The sequence below is a fragment of the Arachis duranensis genome, chromosome 2, assembly GCF_000817695.3.
Source record: "Arachis duranensis cultivar V14167 chromosome 2, aradu.V14167.gnm2.J7QH, whole genome shotgun sequence".
Classification (NCBI taxonomy): Eukaryota; Viridiplantae; Streptophyta; class Magnoliopsida; order Fabales; family Fabaceae; genus Arachis; species Arachis duranensis.
The window spans coordinates 16,837,728-16,859,069 of record NC_029773.3 but is presented as its reverse complement, the minus strand read 5'-3'; the positions used below and the strand labels follow the sequence as shown (position 1 = coordinate 16,859,069).

Sequence of the window (21,342 nt, the reverse complement as noted above, 5' to 3'; positions counted from 1 at the left end):
TAGAGTTAAATAAATAAGTTTTCTTTTAGTTCATAAAATTAATCAAAACTTTCAACTATTCAATTATTTAAAAAATTTTAATCCTAATAGATTTTAAACTCAAATATTATAAAATTTAATTTAATTACTTTTAGAAAAATAATTTTTTTAAATAAAATTATCAAGAAATATAATAAATTATAAATATTTTACTATTTAATTTCTGAAAATTCGAGGTCTTACAAACATGCTGTTGAGTTGGATATTGCTACAAAAGAAGAAATGAAGTATATAGAACTGCACATTACAGAACTTCTTTTCAAGAAATCTGCCTAAACAACTAACAAGGGAGATGGTAATCGTTGTTTATTTTTATTTAGTTTTAAAATTGTCTTAGTATATTAACATATTTTTTTTCTTAATTACTATCTAATGACATGAGAGTTTTTATTTTCTTTTGAGTAGACTTACATTGTTGTATGCATGTTGATATTTTCAGTGTCAGCTGAATATTCAGGCGAAGTAGTTAATGATAGTCTAGATAGGGCAGATACTGATCCAGAAGACAATTTAAATGATATCTCCTCCGTTGAAATTGACATCCCCAGACAGTTTGATCTTAATAAAGTTCGAAAAAAAGACAATGAAACTTTACATAACCAACAAAGACAAGATGATGTTCATACTACAAAAAGGGCTTCAATATGAACAAAAAGCCATAGTTTGGAAATGACTTATCAGATTCTGTATTATGTGAAGTCAGTAAATTCTTGACAGAGTATTTTTTGCTAGGTCAATACGATGTTGAAGAAAAATTTTGACCTTTTATTTTAACGCTTTGGTTGATTACCTTAATTTAATAGTCTCGGTCGCAGTATTACATATTTGTCTACTTTAAGAATTTTAATCTTTATGCTTGATTGGACTTTGTTTTAATATTAAAATTAAGATGTTGACTTATTTTTTCTTTTACATTTAAGCTTGAAGACAAACTTAAAAGATCTTATAGTAACAAAAAAATCCAATTGGTAAATTTATTCATATGATTAATCAAAATACATTTTTGTAAGTGATTAATTTTTTTCGTAAAACAAATCCAAAACTAGTGTAACGATTTAAGTAGCAAGGATTCAAATATATTTCTAAAAAAAATTAGTGAAAACGTAAGTAAGTAGATCATACTCGGTTATTTAAAAAAAACGAGTTAAATGTATTTTGCAGCGATTGAAAAAAATCGCCGCCAATAGTTTATCTTTTATTCCCGTTGTTGTAACCGCCCGAATATTCCATTTTGTAGCGGTTATACCTGATGTGCGGAAAACGATCCGACACAAAACTCACCGGCAAGTGCACCAGGTCGCATCAAGTAATAAAACTCACGGGAGTGAGGTCGATCCCACAGGGATTGAAGGATTGAGCAATTTTAGCTTAATGGTTGATTCAGTCAAGCAAACAAGAGTTGAGTTGTGTGATTTGTGATTGACAGAAACTAAATTGCATGAAATGTAAAAGGGAAAGGGTAAATTGCAATAAATTAAAGAGAACAGAAAATAAAAGTGCTGAATCTTAAAGAACACGAAATTAAATGGCAGAAACTTAAAATGCAAGAAATGTAAATTGCATAATCTTAGAGTGCAAGAAATGTAAATGGCTTGAATTGTAAATGGGTCAGGGATGTGGGATTGCAGAAATTAAACAAAGAAAAGTAAAATTAAACAAACGGATAAGGAGAAGATGAATTCAATTAAACTAGATCTTAAACGGAAATGAAAATAAGCTTGGTGTAGTAATTAAACAAGGAAATTAAAATGGAAACTAGTAGATCTCAGGACCCAAGAGACTAGATAACTAAGTCTAGATCTCAATGCCTTCTTATATCCAAATTCAGAAATCAATTGCAATAAAATTAAAGATCAAACAGTATAAGAAACAAAACCAAATTCAATTTCCAAAAGTTGTGGTAAAGTGAGACAGAGAGATCTCAAGGTGAAATTGAGACAGAATTTCCTCAATTCTTCAACCCAAGATTCAAGACAATTGTAAATGAAATTGAAAACAAGACAACTAAGAGGAAGAGAATTTAATTCTCCTTCCCCAAGACTCAGAAATTGTAAAAGCAACAAACAAAATGTAAAGTGAGCTCTCCACTATGAGTACTCTCCAAATTCTAAAAGAAAACTCCAAAAGGAAAAGCTCTCCAAAAAACTTAAATTCTAAGCTATTTATACACTCTCTTAAAATGATCTTCAAGCCTTGAATTGGGCCCTTGCTCTTGATGGAATTGAGTTGACAAAAGCCTCTGTTGATTGCTCCTGGTGTTGGAAAGAAACCACTTGTGAACCGGGCCATGAACCATTTAAGCTTGAGTCAAAGCTTGAGGTAAGCTTTGGCTCAAGCTTTTTTTAGCAGATTGCCTTTTTTATGCTGCCATCCACGTTTGGCTCAACGTTTGAGGTCAAACGTGAGCTCAAACGTGGCTCCTTCATTGCATCTCTTTTGGCCACCGTTTGGCCCAACGTTTGAGGCAAACGTTGGCGCAAACGTTGGCTTGTTCAAGGCTTCAAACAGAGTACCCTTTCTTGCTAGAGTGGCGCCAACGTTTGACTCAAAGTTTGAGGCAAACGTTGGCGCAAGCTTTTTTGCTCCCTGGGTGTTCTTTTTGTGGCGCCAATGTTTGACTCAAAGTTTGAGGCAAACGTTGGTGCAAGCTTTTTGCTCCCTGGGTCTTTCTTCTTTTGCTCTGATGGTGCCAACGTTTGACCTCAAGTTTGAGGCAAACGTTGGCGCAAACTTTTGATGCCTCCAGGGTGAAGTCAAGCTCTTCCTCACGTTTGAGCTAAAGTTTGAGGCAAACTTTGGCTCAAGCTTTTTGTCCTCTCTTCCTCTTTGCCATTCCTTCTTTCTTCAACCTTCTTCAAAGCTCTTTTCACCTATCATCAATCAATCAAAAACATCAAAGCTATGCTATAATCATGAGAGTTTTTCTTCTTCTTGAAATTTAAGCAATTATGGCATAAAAACTCATGAAAATGCATCAATTCATCCATGGTTGATTGAATCAAAGGAAACATGAAATTCTAACCAAATGGCTTGCTTATGGCTCAAGAAAATGCATAAAATCTATTGAAAACAAAGGAAAAAGACTAGTGAAACTAGACTAAGATGACTTGTCATCAATACCAAAACCGTCACAAAATACCAAACTATTGGTAGCTCTCCACTTAAACTGCATCAACCGCTGTAATATTTTATGTGGTGGCAATTTTTGATAACCGCGCTAAAAAACTGCCGCAATCTGTCATTTTTTGTGTAGTGTTTAATTAAACTGCTTAATATGTTTTCACGTAAATAATCACCTAATAACAACATTTAGACTAAACTAAAAATGTTTGTGTGTAACATTTGTGACATCAATTTAGTCATTTGGAAAATTACATATGATGTCAAATTTTTTTATATATAAATATGTATATATGAGACATTTATTTAGTCTATAAAAAAGATATTTAACATTATTTTGTCTCATAAGATGTATATATGAATAAATGGTCAAATTAGTCTTTAAAAGATCACTCATTTTTTAAATTGGTCTCCGAATTTTTTTAATCAAATTTGTCTTTTAAATATTTTAAATTAATCAAGTTAGTCATTCTATCACTTTGTTTATTTATAGTGTCAAAATTTACTAATGTAATATATTAAGTGGCATCCCACACATATCTACGAGTCTCAATTGATTATTAACATAATATATTTATGAAATTAAATCAAATCAAAATCTAATTGAGTGAAAAACTTGAAGTATTGAAATCTCTCAATTTGGGGTTAATTTGATCTAATTTTATAAACTAATCATGTTAATGGTCAATTAAAACCTCTAGATATGTGTTGAGGTGTTACTTAACGTGTCACATTAGTAAATTTTGACACTATCAATAAATAAAATAACAGAAAGACTAACATGATTAATTTAAAATCTTTAAAGAACGAATTTAATTAAAAAATCTTTTAGAATCCAATTTAAAAAACGAATAATCTTTCAGTGATTAATTTAACTATTTATTCATATATATATATTCTTTTCACGGGCTTACTTGATATTACAAAGCATATTCAAGAATTAAAAGTATATATGACACATTTTTTGGCAACTAAATTAATGTCACAATTCTTTTAAGGACAAATTATTAATGCATATCATGTGTATCTGTATCTTTTAAGGGATCAAATTGCTGATTTAGTACAATATTTATTGTGTAAAATGTAAACATTAAACAAGTAAAAGTAGCACATTTTAATTCAAGATGATTGTTTCATATTATATGATTGTCCAATCTATCTGTAAATCTATATATAAATGGTCTAATTACTCTGTTGATCTTTCTAAATTTACGAAATTTTTAATTAGGTCTTTATACTTTTTTTTTCTTTTTATTTGAATTACTGCACTAATTTTTTTAATTAGGTTCTTATACAATTAAATCAATTACTGTCAAGAGAGACCTAATTAAAAAAAAATTAGTGTAAAAACCCAATTAAAAAGAAAAAAAATTTAAAGACTTAATTAAAAATTTCATAAAATTATAAGAATCATCAGAGTAATTAAACATATATCAATACTACTGAATGTCATCTCTATCATAATTCTCTTTAATAAAGAAGGACAATTGTAACTTTTACAGTTTACACAAATGGTTTGAAGTTGACAAATTAATCAAAATAGAGACAAAAGTGATAAGAAGACAAGGAACATCATAAATAAAGTAGCTCACCCATCTATTTCTTCCTGACACACAAACCCCTTGTCTTGACCAAAATTTTGATAGCAATCCTTTCTCTAACTCATATTTGTATATGCAAGACATGTGTTGCAACCCTTTTCTTGTGAACATTATTATTCCTTTAACAAGCTTTGATATAGTCAGCAAAATTTGAAACTTCATCACAAAATGTTTGTTATATGTTAGTATTATTATTTTATAATGGGTGTGTGAAGGAGATATGGTGATAGAAAATGGCTTTATAAATAAGAGCATGAAAGATTGTAATCTCCAAACTTGTCTTTAAATGGTTTATCAAATACAACTCTGGTCAAATTAATTTTTTTTTAACTTTTTTTTTATTTTTTGGTTTAGATATGTAGGACTTAGGAGCTAGCATTTGGAGGCCATTTGGGTAAAGGCCTAAAGGGGTGTCCCCTACCTTTTTGTGGTGAAACGGCCACCACTCCATCAAAGTATCAATTCAAGTTTTTTTTTTTTCAACAATTAAATCAATTTTAGAGCATAATAATTGAATTGACCCTTTAAGTTAGATAATAAAATGGAAAAACTTGGCCAAAAATGTTGAATTCAACTACAAAATAAAATTCATATTAATTTCAAATGATTTAATATAAAAATAATTCAAATTAACAATTATATTTTAAAAGAATTCATAAACTGCTACCTAATACCTTCTGATTGCAATGATACATTAATTGCAATATACTAATAATTTTCGTTCTTAATCAATCCTTATTTAAGAGCAGCTTCTTTTGCAGACCTATAATATAATAGCCTGATAATTTGACATTAATGAATTACTCTCATCAGTCATTACCTCACTAACTAAAAAATTTCACATTTGTTAGTTCTTGACAACTTTTTCTTTCTCCAAAAAGAACACACTTCCGTCATTTTATTTGTTGATGATTCATTATGTTAAAATATTTATTTTAATGTTGTACGTAATATTTGATTTATGTATATAATCTTTAAATTTTATCAATTTTACTAAATTCTGAATCAATCCAATCCTGCTTAGTGAATTAGTGGGAATATGTTTCAGGGGGATCCATGTTCAAAAATTTAAGCAAACCAATGATCAACCCCATAATGGTAAAATGAGGAAATGTGCATATTATCATGAAAATACAGAAGGAAGATTCATGATTAGATTAAGTGGGAATTTCAGGTTAAAGTCATAATGATCACTCTTTTGATCTTACCATTGACGTGAAAAAAAAAAATAAAAGATACATATGCAATGATACATATGCAATGATAATAGATTATGCATGCATGCATGCAGGCTCTACTTTTAGGATTATTAACAAAATGGCTTGATATGATTGCTTTTTTCAACCTATTTGAAACTGTTTCAGCTTTTAGTGCTAATAACTAAAAAATCATTTTTATACTCTGCTTTTTGTTCTGTTCACCTCTTCATGCACAACCAGCTTACCACCTACAAAGGGTTAAAAGGTGTGTGACAAAATAGGTGAGTTATTATCAACAAGGCTATAAATATCTAAGAAAGTGAGATTTCACTGCATTCTATTTATTAACACAAACTGAAAGCATTGAAGCATAATTTGTTCATCTTTTGACCCCAATGGCTATCTGCCTTGTGGTCTTTATTACCCTATTCCCAGTTGGTGAATCTCAGCCCACGCCGTCTTTCAACCAAACTGATTTGGAGGAAGCCATGGGCTGACATGAGAAGTATGACTTAATTTAGTAAAACTTTTACTTTTTAAAAGTAATTTAAAAAAGTTAATTTTTAAAAGATGACTTTTTAAAAATAGTAGTATTTATGTTTGGTAAATTAAATTAAAAATAATTTTTAATAAATACAAGTAACATCAATTATATTTAGTAAAATAGCTTTTAAAATTTAAAAATATTATAATAGACATAAATGTAAATATTAAATTTAAAAATTTGTTAATCTATGAGGTTATATTAGACCTTCAAATTTTAAAAAGTACAAACCAAATTTTGAAAAACTCTAATTTAGGTGTTTTCAAAAGTATCCTAATCTTTTAAAAGCTGCAAATACAAACATATAGTCTTTTTAATTTATCAGACATAAAATAAGGAGTTTGAGCTCTTACAAAAGACAAACACCTCTTCAAAAAACTTTAGCAAACCAAACTAAGTCTTCCTATGAATTTGTGATCAAGACACGCCAATCGAACCTGGTTAATAAACCGATAGAATAATTAGTTCAACAATTCAGTGGTCCAACGGTCCAACCATAATCTAATTGAGATTTAATAAATTTAGTTAAATATAAATAAAATTATTAAAAAATTAAAATATAATTTTAAATAAAATTCAATAAATTTTCAATTAAAGAAACAAAGGAATCACAAATTATGCCGTATAAATTACACATAACAGAATAAAATTTCAGCCATAGAAAATAAACAAAATATACCTTTAAATTTTTTAGAAGTTCCTATGAAGTAGATTATTTGTTATAGTCATTGCATCAATGTATAATTTAATTTTTCAAAATCAATAAAATTATACTAAAAAATTTAACAAAGTATTATCGGCCATCAACAAAATTATTCGGCAACCAGATTTTCTTTCTGTTAATCAACAAAGTTAAATAGTTAATCAAATTGAAATTATCACTATTTTTAAAAATTACAACAACTAAAATTTATTCTATCAAACAATCAGAATCCAGAATATAAGAACAGCAATTCGTAATCATTATAATTAAGAAAATAAAAAATAAATTGAACTACTGAAGAACTCCAGAAAGGGAGCAACATAATCAAACTCTATAATTTTTCACGGCGGCAGAGAGAGACGGCCACGGAGGCAGAGAGGGACTTTCGCACTTTGCCTTGAGGTCGACACAGAGAGACAGAGAGAGGGATCGAAGACAGAGACGAGCGAAGACGACGAGGACAGAAACGAGTTCATGGCCACCGACGACGACGAAGACAAGTAGGCTTGACGACACGACAAGGACAGAGACGGCAACGCCAACAGCAGCTCCGAGCAGACCTGGCGACAAGAGGACAGAGAAGGCGACGCCGCCGCTGCTGCTGCTGGCGGCGCTGAAACTGAGAGAGAGGGATATTTAGCTAGGGTTGTTCTGAGAAAGAGAGGGGATAGCCGGTAGGGTGTTCACGGCAAGGTGAAATTGGGTTTGTCTTAGATTTAGATTTGGCCTAAAAAATATACACGGTCTAATATTTGGATATGGATTTTCTAAAATTTGAATTTTACTTTAGAATATAAAATGTGATTTTTCACTATTTATTTTGTAGGTGGGCCAAAAATAAATATGAAAGAGAAATTATTCAAACATAAAAAATTACACTTTACTCTCTAAAATAAAAATTCAAAATTTAGAGGATCTAAATCCCTAATTTTTAAATCCTAATTAGGTTATAAACCCGATGAAATCTAAATATTTTCGAACCATAATTATATCGGATTTAAATCGAATGAAAATCAAATTTTTAAAACTTTAACAATAATTTATAAAAAATACAAAAAAATAATTTATAAAAAAAGTTATTTACAATACACTTATTTATAAAAAAAATTNTGGGCCAAGTGAAGTCGGGGTTCGTCTTGAGCCGGACACAGTCCGAAATAATGACCGGCCTATTTTTGAGATCTTTATCCGGTCTTAAACCCAGTAAAATCACACCAAATTAACCTCTAAAATATTTGAATTTGGGACGGATTTTCAGGCCGAACCAGGCCATGTGCACCCCTAGTAACCGAATAGGTACACGAGGGGTTTGGATTTTTTTTAATTTAAACTTTGAAAACTGTCAAAAGAAATCGATCGGTTTTATCGGTTTATTAATTTACTGCCGATTTGACCAATTTTTTACCAATTTTTTATCAAGTGATTTTTTACCTCAACAAGGCCAACTATGGACCGATTTCTGATTAAACTGGTCAAACCGATTAATTCAATTCGGTTTTTAAAACACTGCAAGAAAGACAAAATATAATAAATTAATAACAAATTCTTCAATGTATTTTTTCAACAATAATTACGTGAATTCTTCAATGTATTTCTTTTAACAAATTCAATGTTTTAAAAACTTACAAATTTTATCATTTTATTAAAAGTTTTCTACTTTTCGTTAGCAAATGTTATTTTGGTATTTATGTATAGAGGAAAATCAGTTGAGAGAGGGACAGAGGGTCATCATTTTCGACGTCTAAGTCACGANNAGTGAACCCTATTTCATCAAAATGCAAGGTGGAAGTCATGGCCACTGCTGGTGCGATCGTCCATGAAAGACCATTAAACTTTCTGTGATGGTTTCCATTGCCGTTTTCACTCTTTGACTTTTGCAATTTTCTTGTTTTTCTATTTCATGTAAGACCGTTAAACTTTCTGTTATGGTTTACGATACCGTGGAATTATGCGGGTTCACTTCAGTCTAGATAGCATGATATATACATGCTTATAATTCTATGTTCCCGCCAGTTAAATGAGGAAGTTTTATTAACTGAAATTCATCTCAGATCGTATAGCATATAACATTATAACCTTTCGAACAAACAATAAAAATCATTGAAGTGTTGAAACAGAATACTTGTTGACGATGTGCTATTAACTAGTTATAATAGCATATCACCAAGAAAGGATGAACTCGGTATCCGTTACACTGAATATCGCTAATTGTATTTGTATATGTGAAGTGAACTACTACTCACTATTACTAACAGTTGATGCCGTCAACAATACTAACTTGGCCCATAAGGAATGCTAAAATTGGAGGAAGAAAGAGCAAAAATCTTGATCATTTCTGACTGCTTGCCTCAGCAGGGTCAACCACCTCAGCTTCTACGGTTTCAGGGACATGGGGCTGGATTCCTGCGGGATGAGACTGACCAGAAGACGCAGACCATTTACCGGTCAGAGCCATACCCATCATCTCATATATCTTCCCTCCAAGCTGCGCTGGATTATCAGGCTGCGCGCACACAAGCACATCAAGAAATAATGTCACACGTAAAGTTAAAATAGCCAATATATGCAGCACCTTGATCAAATTAACAACCCAACTTCAATGACTTTCAAAACAATAGTATTAACCGAGCCAATGAACTTACTGTAAAACCACTGGAAACCAAAGCTGCATCATAGAGAAGGTCAATAGCTCTGAGGGCATCTTGATCATCAGGGTTTGTTTTGAATGCAGCCTGAAAATTACACAAGATAGATTTGCATTTAATATAATTGGACCTATTTATTGATGATAAAAAGAAAGGAAGTAAAAACACTATTTTATCATACATCTAAGTTCCTGATAATAGGGTGGTCAGGATTGATCTCAAACACCCTTCTGCTTCTCATGAAATCCAAGCTAGAGGCATCGCCCATAGATTGTGCCTTCATTAGCCTACATAGAGCACATTGTTAATTTGTTATGTAAAATCCTCAAAATTTGTCATTAAGTATATGATAGAAAGGAAGACCCACCTTTCCATGTTTGCAGACCAACCAAATTTTCCTGACACCAGAACACAGGGTGAAGAGCTTAGTCTGTTTGAAATTTGCACACTTGCAACTTTATCCCCCAAATGTTTCTTAATCCAGTCACAAGTTTGGCCAAATTCCTGTTTCATCTCCTTTTCCCTTTCTTCATTCTTATCACCTGTAGAAACAACAAATCACATTTAACTAGCTACAAAGAAGAACCAAACCATGATGAATCCACTGAAAAACAAGGACTACTAAATATTTGGTTGATGAAAATGCTGATACCATTGACTAAATGAGCATTTTTCCAAAACATGAAGTATATCAAGCATTTGGGATATGTTATTCCCATACACCACGCAATAGGAACATACCTAGATCCAAGTCTTCCTTGCTAATATCAACAAAATTCTTTTCCTTATATGACTTGAGGTTTTGAATAGCAACCTCATCAATTGGATCCACCAGAAACAGTACCTAAGAAAAAATCACAAACACCAATATTAAGAAATGATATATAACTAAATCTGTACAAAGTTATAAACTTACGAAAGAAAACAAGCTTATACTTCAAGATCCTTCTCTGCAAGTCTCTCCATGAAAGGTGTGTTCTTTGCACTATTCACACTATCAGCTGCAATGTAATAAATATCTTTTTGATCAGGCTTCATGTTCTCAACATATTCATCCAAGCTGATCAGTTCTTCTTCACTTTGGGATGAGAAAAACCTAAGCAATGGAGCGATGCGTTTGTGATTCTCACAATCTTCAATACAACCCAGTTTCAAATGTTTGCCAAAATTCTCCCAGAACTTCTCATAGTCCTGCATACAGAGCAAGACATCCAGTCAAACGAATAAACACATATAGACATACGGATAGTATTAGTGAATCTAAGTTACCACAATTTATCCTATGTAAAGTGGGATAATGGCAGAATGTGTACAACTAAAATTCGTCAAAATATGAACATACCTCCCTGTTATCACTCATAGATATCCCCAAAATCATGTCAAAAGCTTTCCGAACTAAACGTTTCCTCATAATCCGCACCTTCATGAAACATGGAAAAAAGGATAAGCAAGATGAAACTAGTTATGAATTCTGCATACCTAAAACAGGGTTATAGGTTCAAACTTTATACATGCATAACCTCCTACTACTTACTACGCGACTTTCTTGGAGAATTTCACGTGACACATTGAGTGGAAGGTCATTTGAGTCAACCACACCCTTGACAAAGCTTAAGTATCGGGGGAACTGTCAAAGCAAATAAGAAATAAGCACAGGGAAAAAAAGTTATGATCAGACGGTCAAACCCAACAAGTTGCTATTACTTATGGTGATGGACAGTAAAGGGACTATACCAGCTCTCCATCAAAGTCATCCGAAATGAATACTCTCTTAACATATAGTCTTATATTCTTAGTCTTGGGATTGATTATGTCATCCTTCCCTGTAGGAGCAAAAGCAGGAACATATAATATAGACCTAAATTCTACTTCACCCTGCAATAGCAAATACCACCACCACAAATGTCAACAAAAACAACTGACTAGGACATCAGATTCCAAATTAGTATTAAAATCTCATTATTGTATGTTTGGAAGTCGCGGAGTATGCTTTACTGCAGAACTAAGAATTTCATGTTTATGAACAGGTGAACATTACACATACATATATAAACTTACCTCTGTGGTAAAGTGTGATGATGCTAATGGGTCCAAATACTCATTAAAAGTTTTCTTGTAAAATTCATTGTAATCCTCCTTGGTGACTTCTTTTGGGTTACGAAGCTGCACAAGCAATCTGACATTTAATCTCCATTCAAACAACAAATTTCCAATTAAAGCAGAAAACATGCAATCATAAAACTCACCCAAATTGGTTGAGTCTCATTTATGAGCTCCCAATCCCAGTAGCGCTCAACAACAGTCTTAGTCTTCTTCTTCTGCCGAATAAGGTTTCAAAGTCACAATTGCGCGAGTAAACATGCAGAAGCTATACGACCTCACACATAAGAAGTGAGAACAAATACTTGGTTCAGGTAACAAGCAGAAGATTACCTCAGTCTTCCCATCTTCTTCGTCTTTTTTTGCTTCAGCTGGATCCTCATCAACCTCAACCTGGAATAAGCATATATTTTAATAAATGCAGAAAACATTCACATTTTCTATCAAATTAATCCAGGAGGAGGCAAAACCAACCCAAGTATACATACAACATCATCATATCAAACAAAAAAGATTTGTAGAAAATAATGACATACTTCTTTGGTGTATCCTTTTTCCTGCCAAGTGTATATCGGGAACGAGACAAATTGTGAATAGTTTTTTCACAAGCTTTTCAATTCGCTCTGGATGAGCAAAACCTTTATCATCCCTCTGAAATGAAGCCACAGATAATACCACTTCGTAAGATCAGGCAAAATATAGATAGCTACCCGGAAAAAAATAATAGACTATCGACAATCAACATGCCTTAAGATGCAGTGTAAGACGAGTTCCCCTTGGAATCAGCTTCTCAGGATCTGTCTCTTCCCTAATGGTATACGAGCTAGCATTTGCCTCTCCTTCCCAAACATATTGTTTATCAGATTTTGGGCTCTTGGTAGAGACAGTTACCTTCAGAATTCGAACATCAAAAAATTAATAACATAGAGATCCCAAAAATGCACACACTGATCTTTGTTAAAATGCATACCTTATCAGAAACCAAAAAGGCAGAATAGAACCCAACACCAAATTGACCAATTAAGTTGTTGTCACCACCAGCATCCTTGTTATCCTTTTAAAATGATAAACATTTGTCAGCCTATAAGATATATAACTATAAAATAAATAAAGATAATAAAATCATAAAACATCTAAAATCATAAAGCATCCTTCAGAAGAGGTAAGGCCTTCAATGCCTTCAAAAATTTTGCAGTACCACTTTGTGCAATAGTTCCAAGACAATCAACGAGTTCTTGTCTTGTCATACCAATACCTGTATCACTGCATAAAGCAAAAAATTGCATTACCAACCAAAAATAGGAAAATATTAGTCAAAAAAAGTTTAAAAAAGCCATTTATCTTACGTGATAGTGATAACCCCATTATCTTTATCAGCTTGGATTCTGATATCAAAATCAACAGCATCTTTCAGAAGTTCAGGCTCTGTAACACCTAGAAACCGTAGCTTATCCAAGGCGTCACTTGCATTGCTGTATTTAAAACAGTAAACAATCAAGAGCTATACATAAAAGTGAAGATTAAATGTTACTCATATATAAGCAGAAGTGGAAGAACAAACCTGATAAGTTCCCTAAGAAACACTTCCTTGTTACTATATAAGCTATTAACAATGAGGTCCATGAGCCGACTAACCTGCAAAAACGATGCATGGATACAAAATTATGATTACGATACGATATATTATTCACACTATAAGGATAGGAAACATGGACATGAAAAAAGAGCTATATACCTCAGCTTGGTACTCATATCTCTCAGATGGTGTGGAGTTGGATTCAGCAGACTCTGCAGCAGTAGACTCGTATCGCTTCCCCAAGAACAAATCTTTCTTCAAGTTTTGATAATTCCTAGATTTCTCTGAACTTAAGACAGAAGAATACCATCTAGCTTTAGCATCTTCCTCGCCTACCTGCTTCCAACCCAGCAAAAAAAAAGGTATTGATAACACACAACTACCTCAAAAAACGCCACATTTTTAAAGCAACAGAACAAAGAAAGGTAAAGCAGCTGGTTCAATGTTTCTCCCATAACATCAAAATCTCAAACTACAATTAAAATTGCAATTTTTAACCGAAAATACAGAACTGAAGAGAAACGGATGAAACTTGAGAAAATTGATAGCTAGTGGCTAGTGAAGCTAACATGGAATTGTAGGAGATACAATTAGATCAATCAAATGGATTCAACGCGAGAAACAGACAATAGCGATGGATCATACCGAAGAAATGGAAGATAGAAGTGGAACAGTGAGGTGACGGCGAGGGGCGGCGGCGTGGCGGAGGGCGGCGGATAGAGAGGAGCAACGCCTTGATAGCCGGTGCATTTTGACGGTTACGATTGACTGAGTGAGTGAATGAGTGAAAGCAGAGAATTAGAAATGGGAGGGTTTAGACAAGGATGAGAGAACCGGTCAATAAACCGGTAGAGTAACTAGTTCCACAGTTTAGTGGTCCAACCGTAATCTAACTAGGTTCAACTAATTTAGTTAAATATAAATAAAATTATTAAAAATTTAATATAATTTTAAATAAAAATCAATAAATTTTCAAATGAAAGAAGGAAAATAGTAAGGTTCTGAAAACCGAATCAATTATCGAACTATTTTAATTATTGATTTACTAGTTTATTGGTCCAATCGGTTTAACCGGAATTCAATAGAAAAAACATAATAAAATAATAAATAAATTATAAATAACCACCATAAACATAAATATAGTCTATATAAACTTTAAAATGTCTTTCAAATTAAAAGCACTATATGAAACATCATCAACCAGAGTATTATACAACAACAACAACAACAACAACAAAGCCTTGTTCCACTAAATGGGGTCGGCTACATGAATCAAACAACGTCATTGTGCTCTGTCATGTATCATGTCTACAGAGAGACCTTTCACGTATACATCTCGTTTGACCACCTCATGGATGGTCTTCTTAGGTCTTCCTTTGCCTTTCGCCCATTGTCCATCTTCCATCTCATCCACCCTCCTGACTGAATGGTCTATCGGTCTTCTTCTCACATGTCCAAATCACCTGAGACGCGATTCAACCATCTTTTCCACAATGGGTGCTACTCCAACTCTCTCCTTTATATCTTCATTCCTTATTTTATCCAATCACGTATGACCACTCATTCATCTCAACATCTTCATCTCTGCCACACTCAGCTTATATTCGTGCTCCCCTTTAGCCGCCCAACACTCTGTACCATAAAGCATAGCCGGTCTTATAGCGGTGCGACAGAATTTACCTGTTTTAAAGGCACTTTTTTGTCGCATATAAAACCAGACACTCTGCCATTTTGACCAACCTGCTTGGATCCTATGATTTACATCATGTTCAATCTCTCCATTATCCTGTATGATACACCCAAGATACTTAAAACTTTTAACTTTTCGTATGATGTTTTCTCCAATCTTCACCTCTATATTAGGGTTTTTCCTTCTCAGACTGAACTTACATTCTATATATTCCGTCTTGCTACGGCTTATGCGCAGACCATACACTTCTAGAGCTTCTCTCTATAATTCCAACTTCTTATTTAGGTCTTCCCTTAACTCTCCCATAAGGACGATATCATCGGCAAAAAGCATGCACCATGGCATAGGCTCTTGGATGTGCTCTGTGAGTACTTCAAGGACTAATGTGAAAATATATGGACTTAAGGATGATTCCTGGTGTGTAATCCTATATCAATAGAAAATTCCCTTGTCACACTACTTTGAGTCTTCACACTAGTTGTGCCCCCATCATATAATTGCACGAATATATGCGATCCTTACTCTTCTCTTTTCTAAAACCTTCCATAAGACCTCCCTTGGTACTCTATCATACGCTTTTTCCAAATCAATAAACACCATATGTAGATCCCTTTTATTACTACGATACATCTCCATCATCCTTCTTAATAAGTATATCGCTTCTCTTTCCCATAACTTCATGGTATGACTCATGAGCTTGATCCCTCTATAGTTTCCGAAACCAGAATATTATAATCTTATCAAAATACAAACTCAAGTTAAATAACAACAAAAAATATACTAATTTACAAAGAATAAATATGCTAATAATCGCATATCCTAGAGAGATGTCCACCAACATACATAAGAATTAATTTACAAATAATAAATATGCTAATAATCACATTCTATTTGATCTATACAATTTCATTTATGCATGTGTTTTGCACTAAGAAGGCAATAATAATCCATCATATATAAGACCAAACAAACAGCAAATCAAAAGAGTAAATAAATGAAAGAAATATAAAAGAAGCAAGTATATATACCTCAAAAAACCCCTCATATAAACAATGGGAACCATGTTTATTCACAATGAGTTGCTTGCAAGAAATTAAAATGTGCAGATACATAGATAGAGTAGGTAGAAAGAGATATAGAGAGTAGACTAAAAGAGTTTAATTTGGTGATTAAACTGCAGCATTCAACAAAGTAGTAAGACCTCTTCTACAATTAAGCTCAACCTAATCACTGAGCCAAACCTTCTCAAAACATGACAATTATCAAATTTATGACAATCTAAACTCATATCTAACAAACAGCTCAAAACATCAGGCCATCAACAAACACCAACACAGGCAACAAAGATCAAACAAATCATCAAATTGCTGTGTGTAATAATAGCAATGCATGTTGCAATTGCTTAGATGCATTCTTTCAACTTTGACAAAAACTTCATTCAACCCAAGAGAAGGATAATAAATCTTGAATCTTCCTTAGCAAATCCAAATCAGCCATAATACTAAATTGTACCTTCTGATTTGGCAACTATTAAAACATAACAGAGAAATAAAATTTGAAAAAACCAGAATTAAAGAAATAAAATAGCAACAGAACAAATAAATTAGAAAAAATTCATTGAATGAGTCAAAAGCATAGAATCAATCCTAAACCAGAATTAACAAAAAAAACAGAACAAAAAATTCAAAGTAAAAAAAATAGAATTAACAATTCAACCAAAGAATCAAGAACAACCCAACCAAAGAACAAATCAGAATCAACAATAGGAAGGACAACGGAAGAATAAAAATAAATCAGAGTCAAACCTACAATCATGAAAAGGTTCAGAATAAAAACAAATCAGAATCAAAATCAAACAGAGACTCCATTACAGTTTCCAATGCAAGAAGGATGATGGCGCTGGAAACGGAGAGCTAGCGACGGAGGTAGGAGGCGAGCACTAACTATGCTTCCACTGCTGAGAGTCTGAGACGTTAGAGCTAAGTGAGGGACCGAGTGAACTTCGAAACTCCAACTGGCGACGGTGTCGGGAGTAGTCCAGCGGCTGAACGAAAGGGAAGGACTAAGCTCGTCGGCGTTGAGAGGAATGATTAACTCAAGGGTGATGGGAGGGACGAGGGAAGGTGTGCTACCTGTTGGAGAGTTGGAGTGAGTTAGGGTTGATAACAGGTTAGGGTTGGGGGTTTACTGAATGCTAAACGGCGCATTTTAAGCATTTTTGGGCAAAGTAGAAAATCGGCCAGGTGTCGGTTCGGTTCGACTGACCGATTATCGACTGGTTTAACAGTTCAACAATGGTTTTCTTTTTTTTCGATTTTGGCATATAACCGAATTGTAATTTCCATTAGTTCCCGAATTCAATCGATTTGACCGATCGGTTCAAACCGATTTTCAGAACATTGAAAAATAGTGAGAATGTGAGATCATTACTTGATTAGTGAAAGAAGGACCAACGATGATCCTAATATCCTACCTAAAGGATAAGGAGGAGTGCGGACCAATAGGTCGAATTACAATATAAAGAAGAGTAGTAAACTATCTTCCTTCTTGTTCGAGTAGGAGGATTTCGATAAAAATTCCTCTTGATTCTGTTGTTAATAACCACACGCCGGTTAGAAATGATATGGCCATCAACGCCAGGACCAATAGAATAAAGAAACATAGGAATCACCCATACGGTATAAATTACATACTAATATCTGTAAAATTGAGCAGAGTCCAATTTAGGCAACTAGTCCAATTTTGTCACACCATTCTCAACAAAATCTTCAACTTAATTAACAGCATATTCAACTTAGGCAACAAGGGGTCAGCCGAGTCATTAATGATCATCAAGCAGTGACACAATGCCACGAATTGAGCAGACTAGGAAAAAAGCTAAGCAACAATTAACATTACCTGCGATGAAGGCGGAGAGCAGAATACTGGGAAGGACGGTTGGAGGCAATGGTAGACGACGACAGTAAACACCGCCAGGCGACTGGTGAATCACGGATGGGATAGCTACTCGGACCACGAGTCCCGCACAGTGCCGGAAAATACTATACCGCGGATGCCGACGACACGAGGACAGAAGCTCCGCAGCCAGGACGACGGCGGCAGTCTATGCCTCCTATTCTTAAAAAACCTCAAATGGACCATGTTAATTCTGTTCATCTATTACAAAAATATCACATAACAAAAAGGGTCCAGCCCAATATCAGCATTGACAATATAAGGGAGCCCAAGATTTTCCATGCTCCTCCGTTGGCGCTAGGAATAACAAGGCTCAGCTAAACCATTCAAGCCAGGAGACTGAACACTGTCAGGTCCTGCTCCCTCCAGTCACACACCAAGGGTACCTGTCAATCTGTCCCCATCTCCGTATATCTATACCAAATTAGCTCTTTAGAGCATCTCCAACGGGAGAAAAAAATGAAGCCCAGTTCCTATTGTGTCAGAAGAAAAGAAAGCTTATGCGTTGGAGTGGGAAGAAAGGGAGTTCCCACACGAATTCCAAGAAGCAGGAGTCCCTCTGAATAGGGACTCCAATGAAACAATCAAAACTTGCCATTTGGCAAGTTAGTTAGAAAATAAATAATTATATATAATGTTAATTAGCTAAATAGATTAGATTTTTGTTTAATTAATAATTATAATAATTAATTAGATTAAATAATTAATTAATAATTTATATTAATTATTTATATCATAATTAATATTAAATATTATTTATATTTATATTATTATATTAATTTAGTCGTTGTAAAACTAACCGTTGTAAAAATAGCCGTTAGAAACTAGTTGTTACTATGTTACCGTTATTATTAATAAATTAATATTTTGTTACTCTATATATACCACTTAGATACACTTGTATTCTCACACTCTCTACAACTCTTCTTCATCTTCTTATAAGTTTACAAAATCAAAGTTCTGCTACTATTATTTTTTGTTCAAAAAATGGATCCAAACCAACTCAACTCTTTCTTCAATTACTTACAAAACTTTCCTTAAATTCCAAATACCCAACAATCTCAAACCTCAAACTCTCAAGTTCCAAATCAAAACTTCATACTACCAAATACATTTCAAAATCCAAATCCACAAAATCTCTCTAATTTCAATTTTCAAACTCCTTATAATAATCAATTTCCTATATTCCAACCACAAAACCAAAATTCACAAACACCCCATTTACCATTTTCATCCATATGTAACCCTTCTATCGGAAATGTTACTCCAACTTCCTTGCCGTTTCCAACTCAATTTAGTGCATCAAGACATAACTCATCTGGTGTTGGTGGCTCTTCTAACCCATCCTCTCAGACTCCTATACAATCTAGTCCAAATTCGCAATATTCAGATTTTGCCAACCCTCATGGATTAGATGCTATCGACCTCAATGATGATATTGAAGATCAGAGGCAAGATAGTATTCAACACTGGCATTGGAAAGAGGATGAGATGTTGATCAGTGCATGGTTAAATGTTTCAACTGACCCTGTAGTTGGTACCGATCAAAAGGGGGAAACATTTTGGTGTCAAATTCATAGCTACTGTGTAGAATTTTGCACCGACATGACAAGGGGGGTAGTTGCATGTAAGAAACAATGGTATAAGATCAACAAGGCTGTTGCACAATTTGCTGGTTGCTACGATCAAGCTAGTCGAAACATAAGGAGTGGTTCGAACGCTGATGATATAAAGGAGTTGGCTTATAAACTGTATTCCACAAATTATGGTCAAAAGTTTACTTTTGAGAGGCATTGGAACATGCTTCGGTTGGAGCAAAAATGGAGAAGCCAACTACCTACACAGAGTGGCGGCTCAAAGAGAACCAAGGTTAGTGCAATTGGAGCCTATTCATCCTCATCAAACCTAGAAACACCGTTGGCTAACGAACCCGGTGTGGACTCTCCCGTTCGCCCACAAGGATCAAAGAAGAGCAAGCGAAGAGGTAAGGAAAAAGCACAGATGTCTGAAGATTTTAGTGAAAGAAAATCATCGATTGTCAAAAAATTATCTCTCATGGAAGATATTAAGAATGTTAGAGAAAAGGAACTAATGGAAAGGGAAAAAGAAAGAGAAGAGGAGAAGGAACATAGAGCAAAGATGATGGCAATCAAAGAGAAGGAGTTACAAATTCAAGCGGCAATGAAAGAACAAAAATTACAAACTCATAGGTATATTAAAGAAATGGAGATAAAAGCAAAAGAAAGGGAAATGGATATGCAAATACTTAATGCTGACACGTCTACAATGAGTGAGAAACGACGAGCTCTTCATGAGATTGCATGTGAGAAAATAATGGCCAAGTGATTTACTTAATGGTTCCTTGTATTCGTAGAGTTATGTAGTATGTTCTTATTTATTTATTGCGTATTACTGGTATGTGATGTAGTTTGTTTTATTTATTTCTGATGTAAGATTTGAAATTAGTCAATATTATTGTGTCGATGTTGTTCATTAAAGTGACCGTTGCAAAACTAGCCGTTAATTAGCCATTGCAAAACTAGCCGTTAAGTAGCCGTTAAGAAAAACTAGCCGTTGTAAAACTAGCCGTTGCAAAACTAGCCGTTACAAAACTAGTCGTTAAGGTACTTATTGCAGACACACTTATAAATATCAATTATCAATGACTCAACAACTCCACTTCAACTCTTGTTTCTCACATCGACAGAGAACTAAAAATTACATTTCTCCATATGGCTAGAAATTTTGATGATATGTTCAATGAGGCTTTGTATGGCAAAAGAAGACGGCAAGATAACACACTCATAAATAATTGGATCGATGAGTATTTACTCGAAGATTCAGAAGAAGAAGATATCGATAGAAGCCCTATCCCAATTCCTCGTAGATGGATCAACAGAGATCGAGAAGCAGGACATGATCGCCTTTTCCAAGATTACTTTGCAGATGAACCGATGTATAATGCTGACATTTTCCGACGGAGATTTCGAATGAGAAGAGATGTGTTCCTTCGGATAGTAGACGCTCTCTCAAACGTCTATCCGTATTTCCAACAGAGGGTTGATGCAACTGGAAGAAGAGGCTTGTCGCCACTTCAGAAATGTACCGCTGTGATACGGATGTTAGCATATGGCGTTGCAGCTGATGCTGTTGATGATTATGTGCGCATA

The 21,342-nt window shown here is 33.8% G+C and overlaps 2 protein-coding genes and 1 long non-coding RNA gene across 3 annotated transcripts; 1 reads left to right on the top strand and 2 right to left on the bottom strand.

Moving 5' to 3' along the window:
- Nucleotides 1-5,959: 5,959 nt before the first annotated feature.
- LOC127744847 (uncharacterized) lies at nt 5,960-7,934 on the bottom strand. The gene is made up of 3 exons (XR_008006058.1): nt 7,527-7,934; nt 6,857-6,940; nt 5,960-6,207 (listed from the first exon to the last, which is right to left on the bottom strand). It is a non-coding gene; the product is annotated as an uncharacterized LOC127744847 (long non-coding RNA).
- Nucleotides 7,935-9,122: 1,188 nt separating this feature from the next.
- LOC107473808 (heat shock protein 90-6, mitochondrial-like) lies at nt 9,123-14,440 on the bottom strand. Its single transcript, XM_016093381.3, is given in 21 exon segments — nt 9,123-9,709; nt 9,849-9,938; nt 10,033-10,138; nt 10,219-10,393; nt 10,593-10,695; nt 10,788-11,042; nt 11,194-11,271; nt 11,386-11,478; nt 11,586-11,726; nt 11,910-12,014; nt 12,098-12,169; nt 12,285-12,344; nt 12,488-12,553; nt 12,555-12,602; nt 12,699-12,842; nt 12,922-13,005; nt 13,121-13,214; nt 13,298-13,423; nt 13,513-13,586; nt 13,687-13,863; nt 14,173-14,440. Coding segments are annotated over 21 exon segments (2,370 nt in total). The 5' UTR covers nt 14,278-14,440; the 3' UTR covers nt 9,123-9,535.
- A 3,829-nt stretch (nt 14,441-18,269) lies between these two features.
- On the top strand, nt 18,270-20,518 carry LOC107473829 (glutathione S-transferase T3-like). The gene is made up of 2 exons (XM_016093416.1): nt 18,270-18,358; nt 19,471-20,518. The coding sequence occupies exons 1-2, from the start codon at nt 18,270-18,272 to the stop codon at nt 20,516-20,518; spliced, it is 1,137 nt and encodes a 378-aa protein (XP_015948902.1).
- Nucleotides 20,519-21,342: the final 824 nt, after the last annotated feature.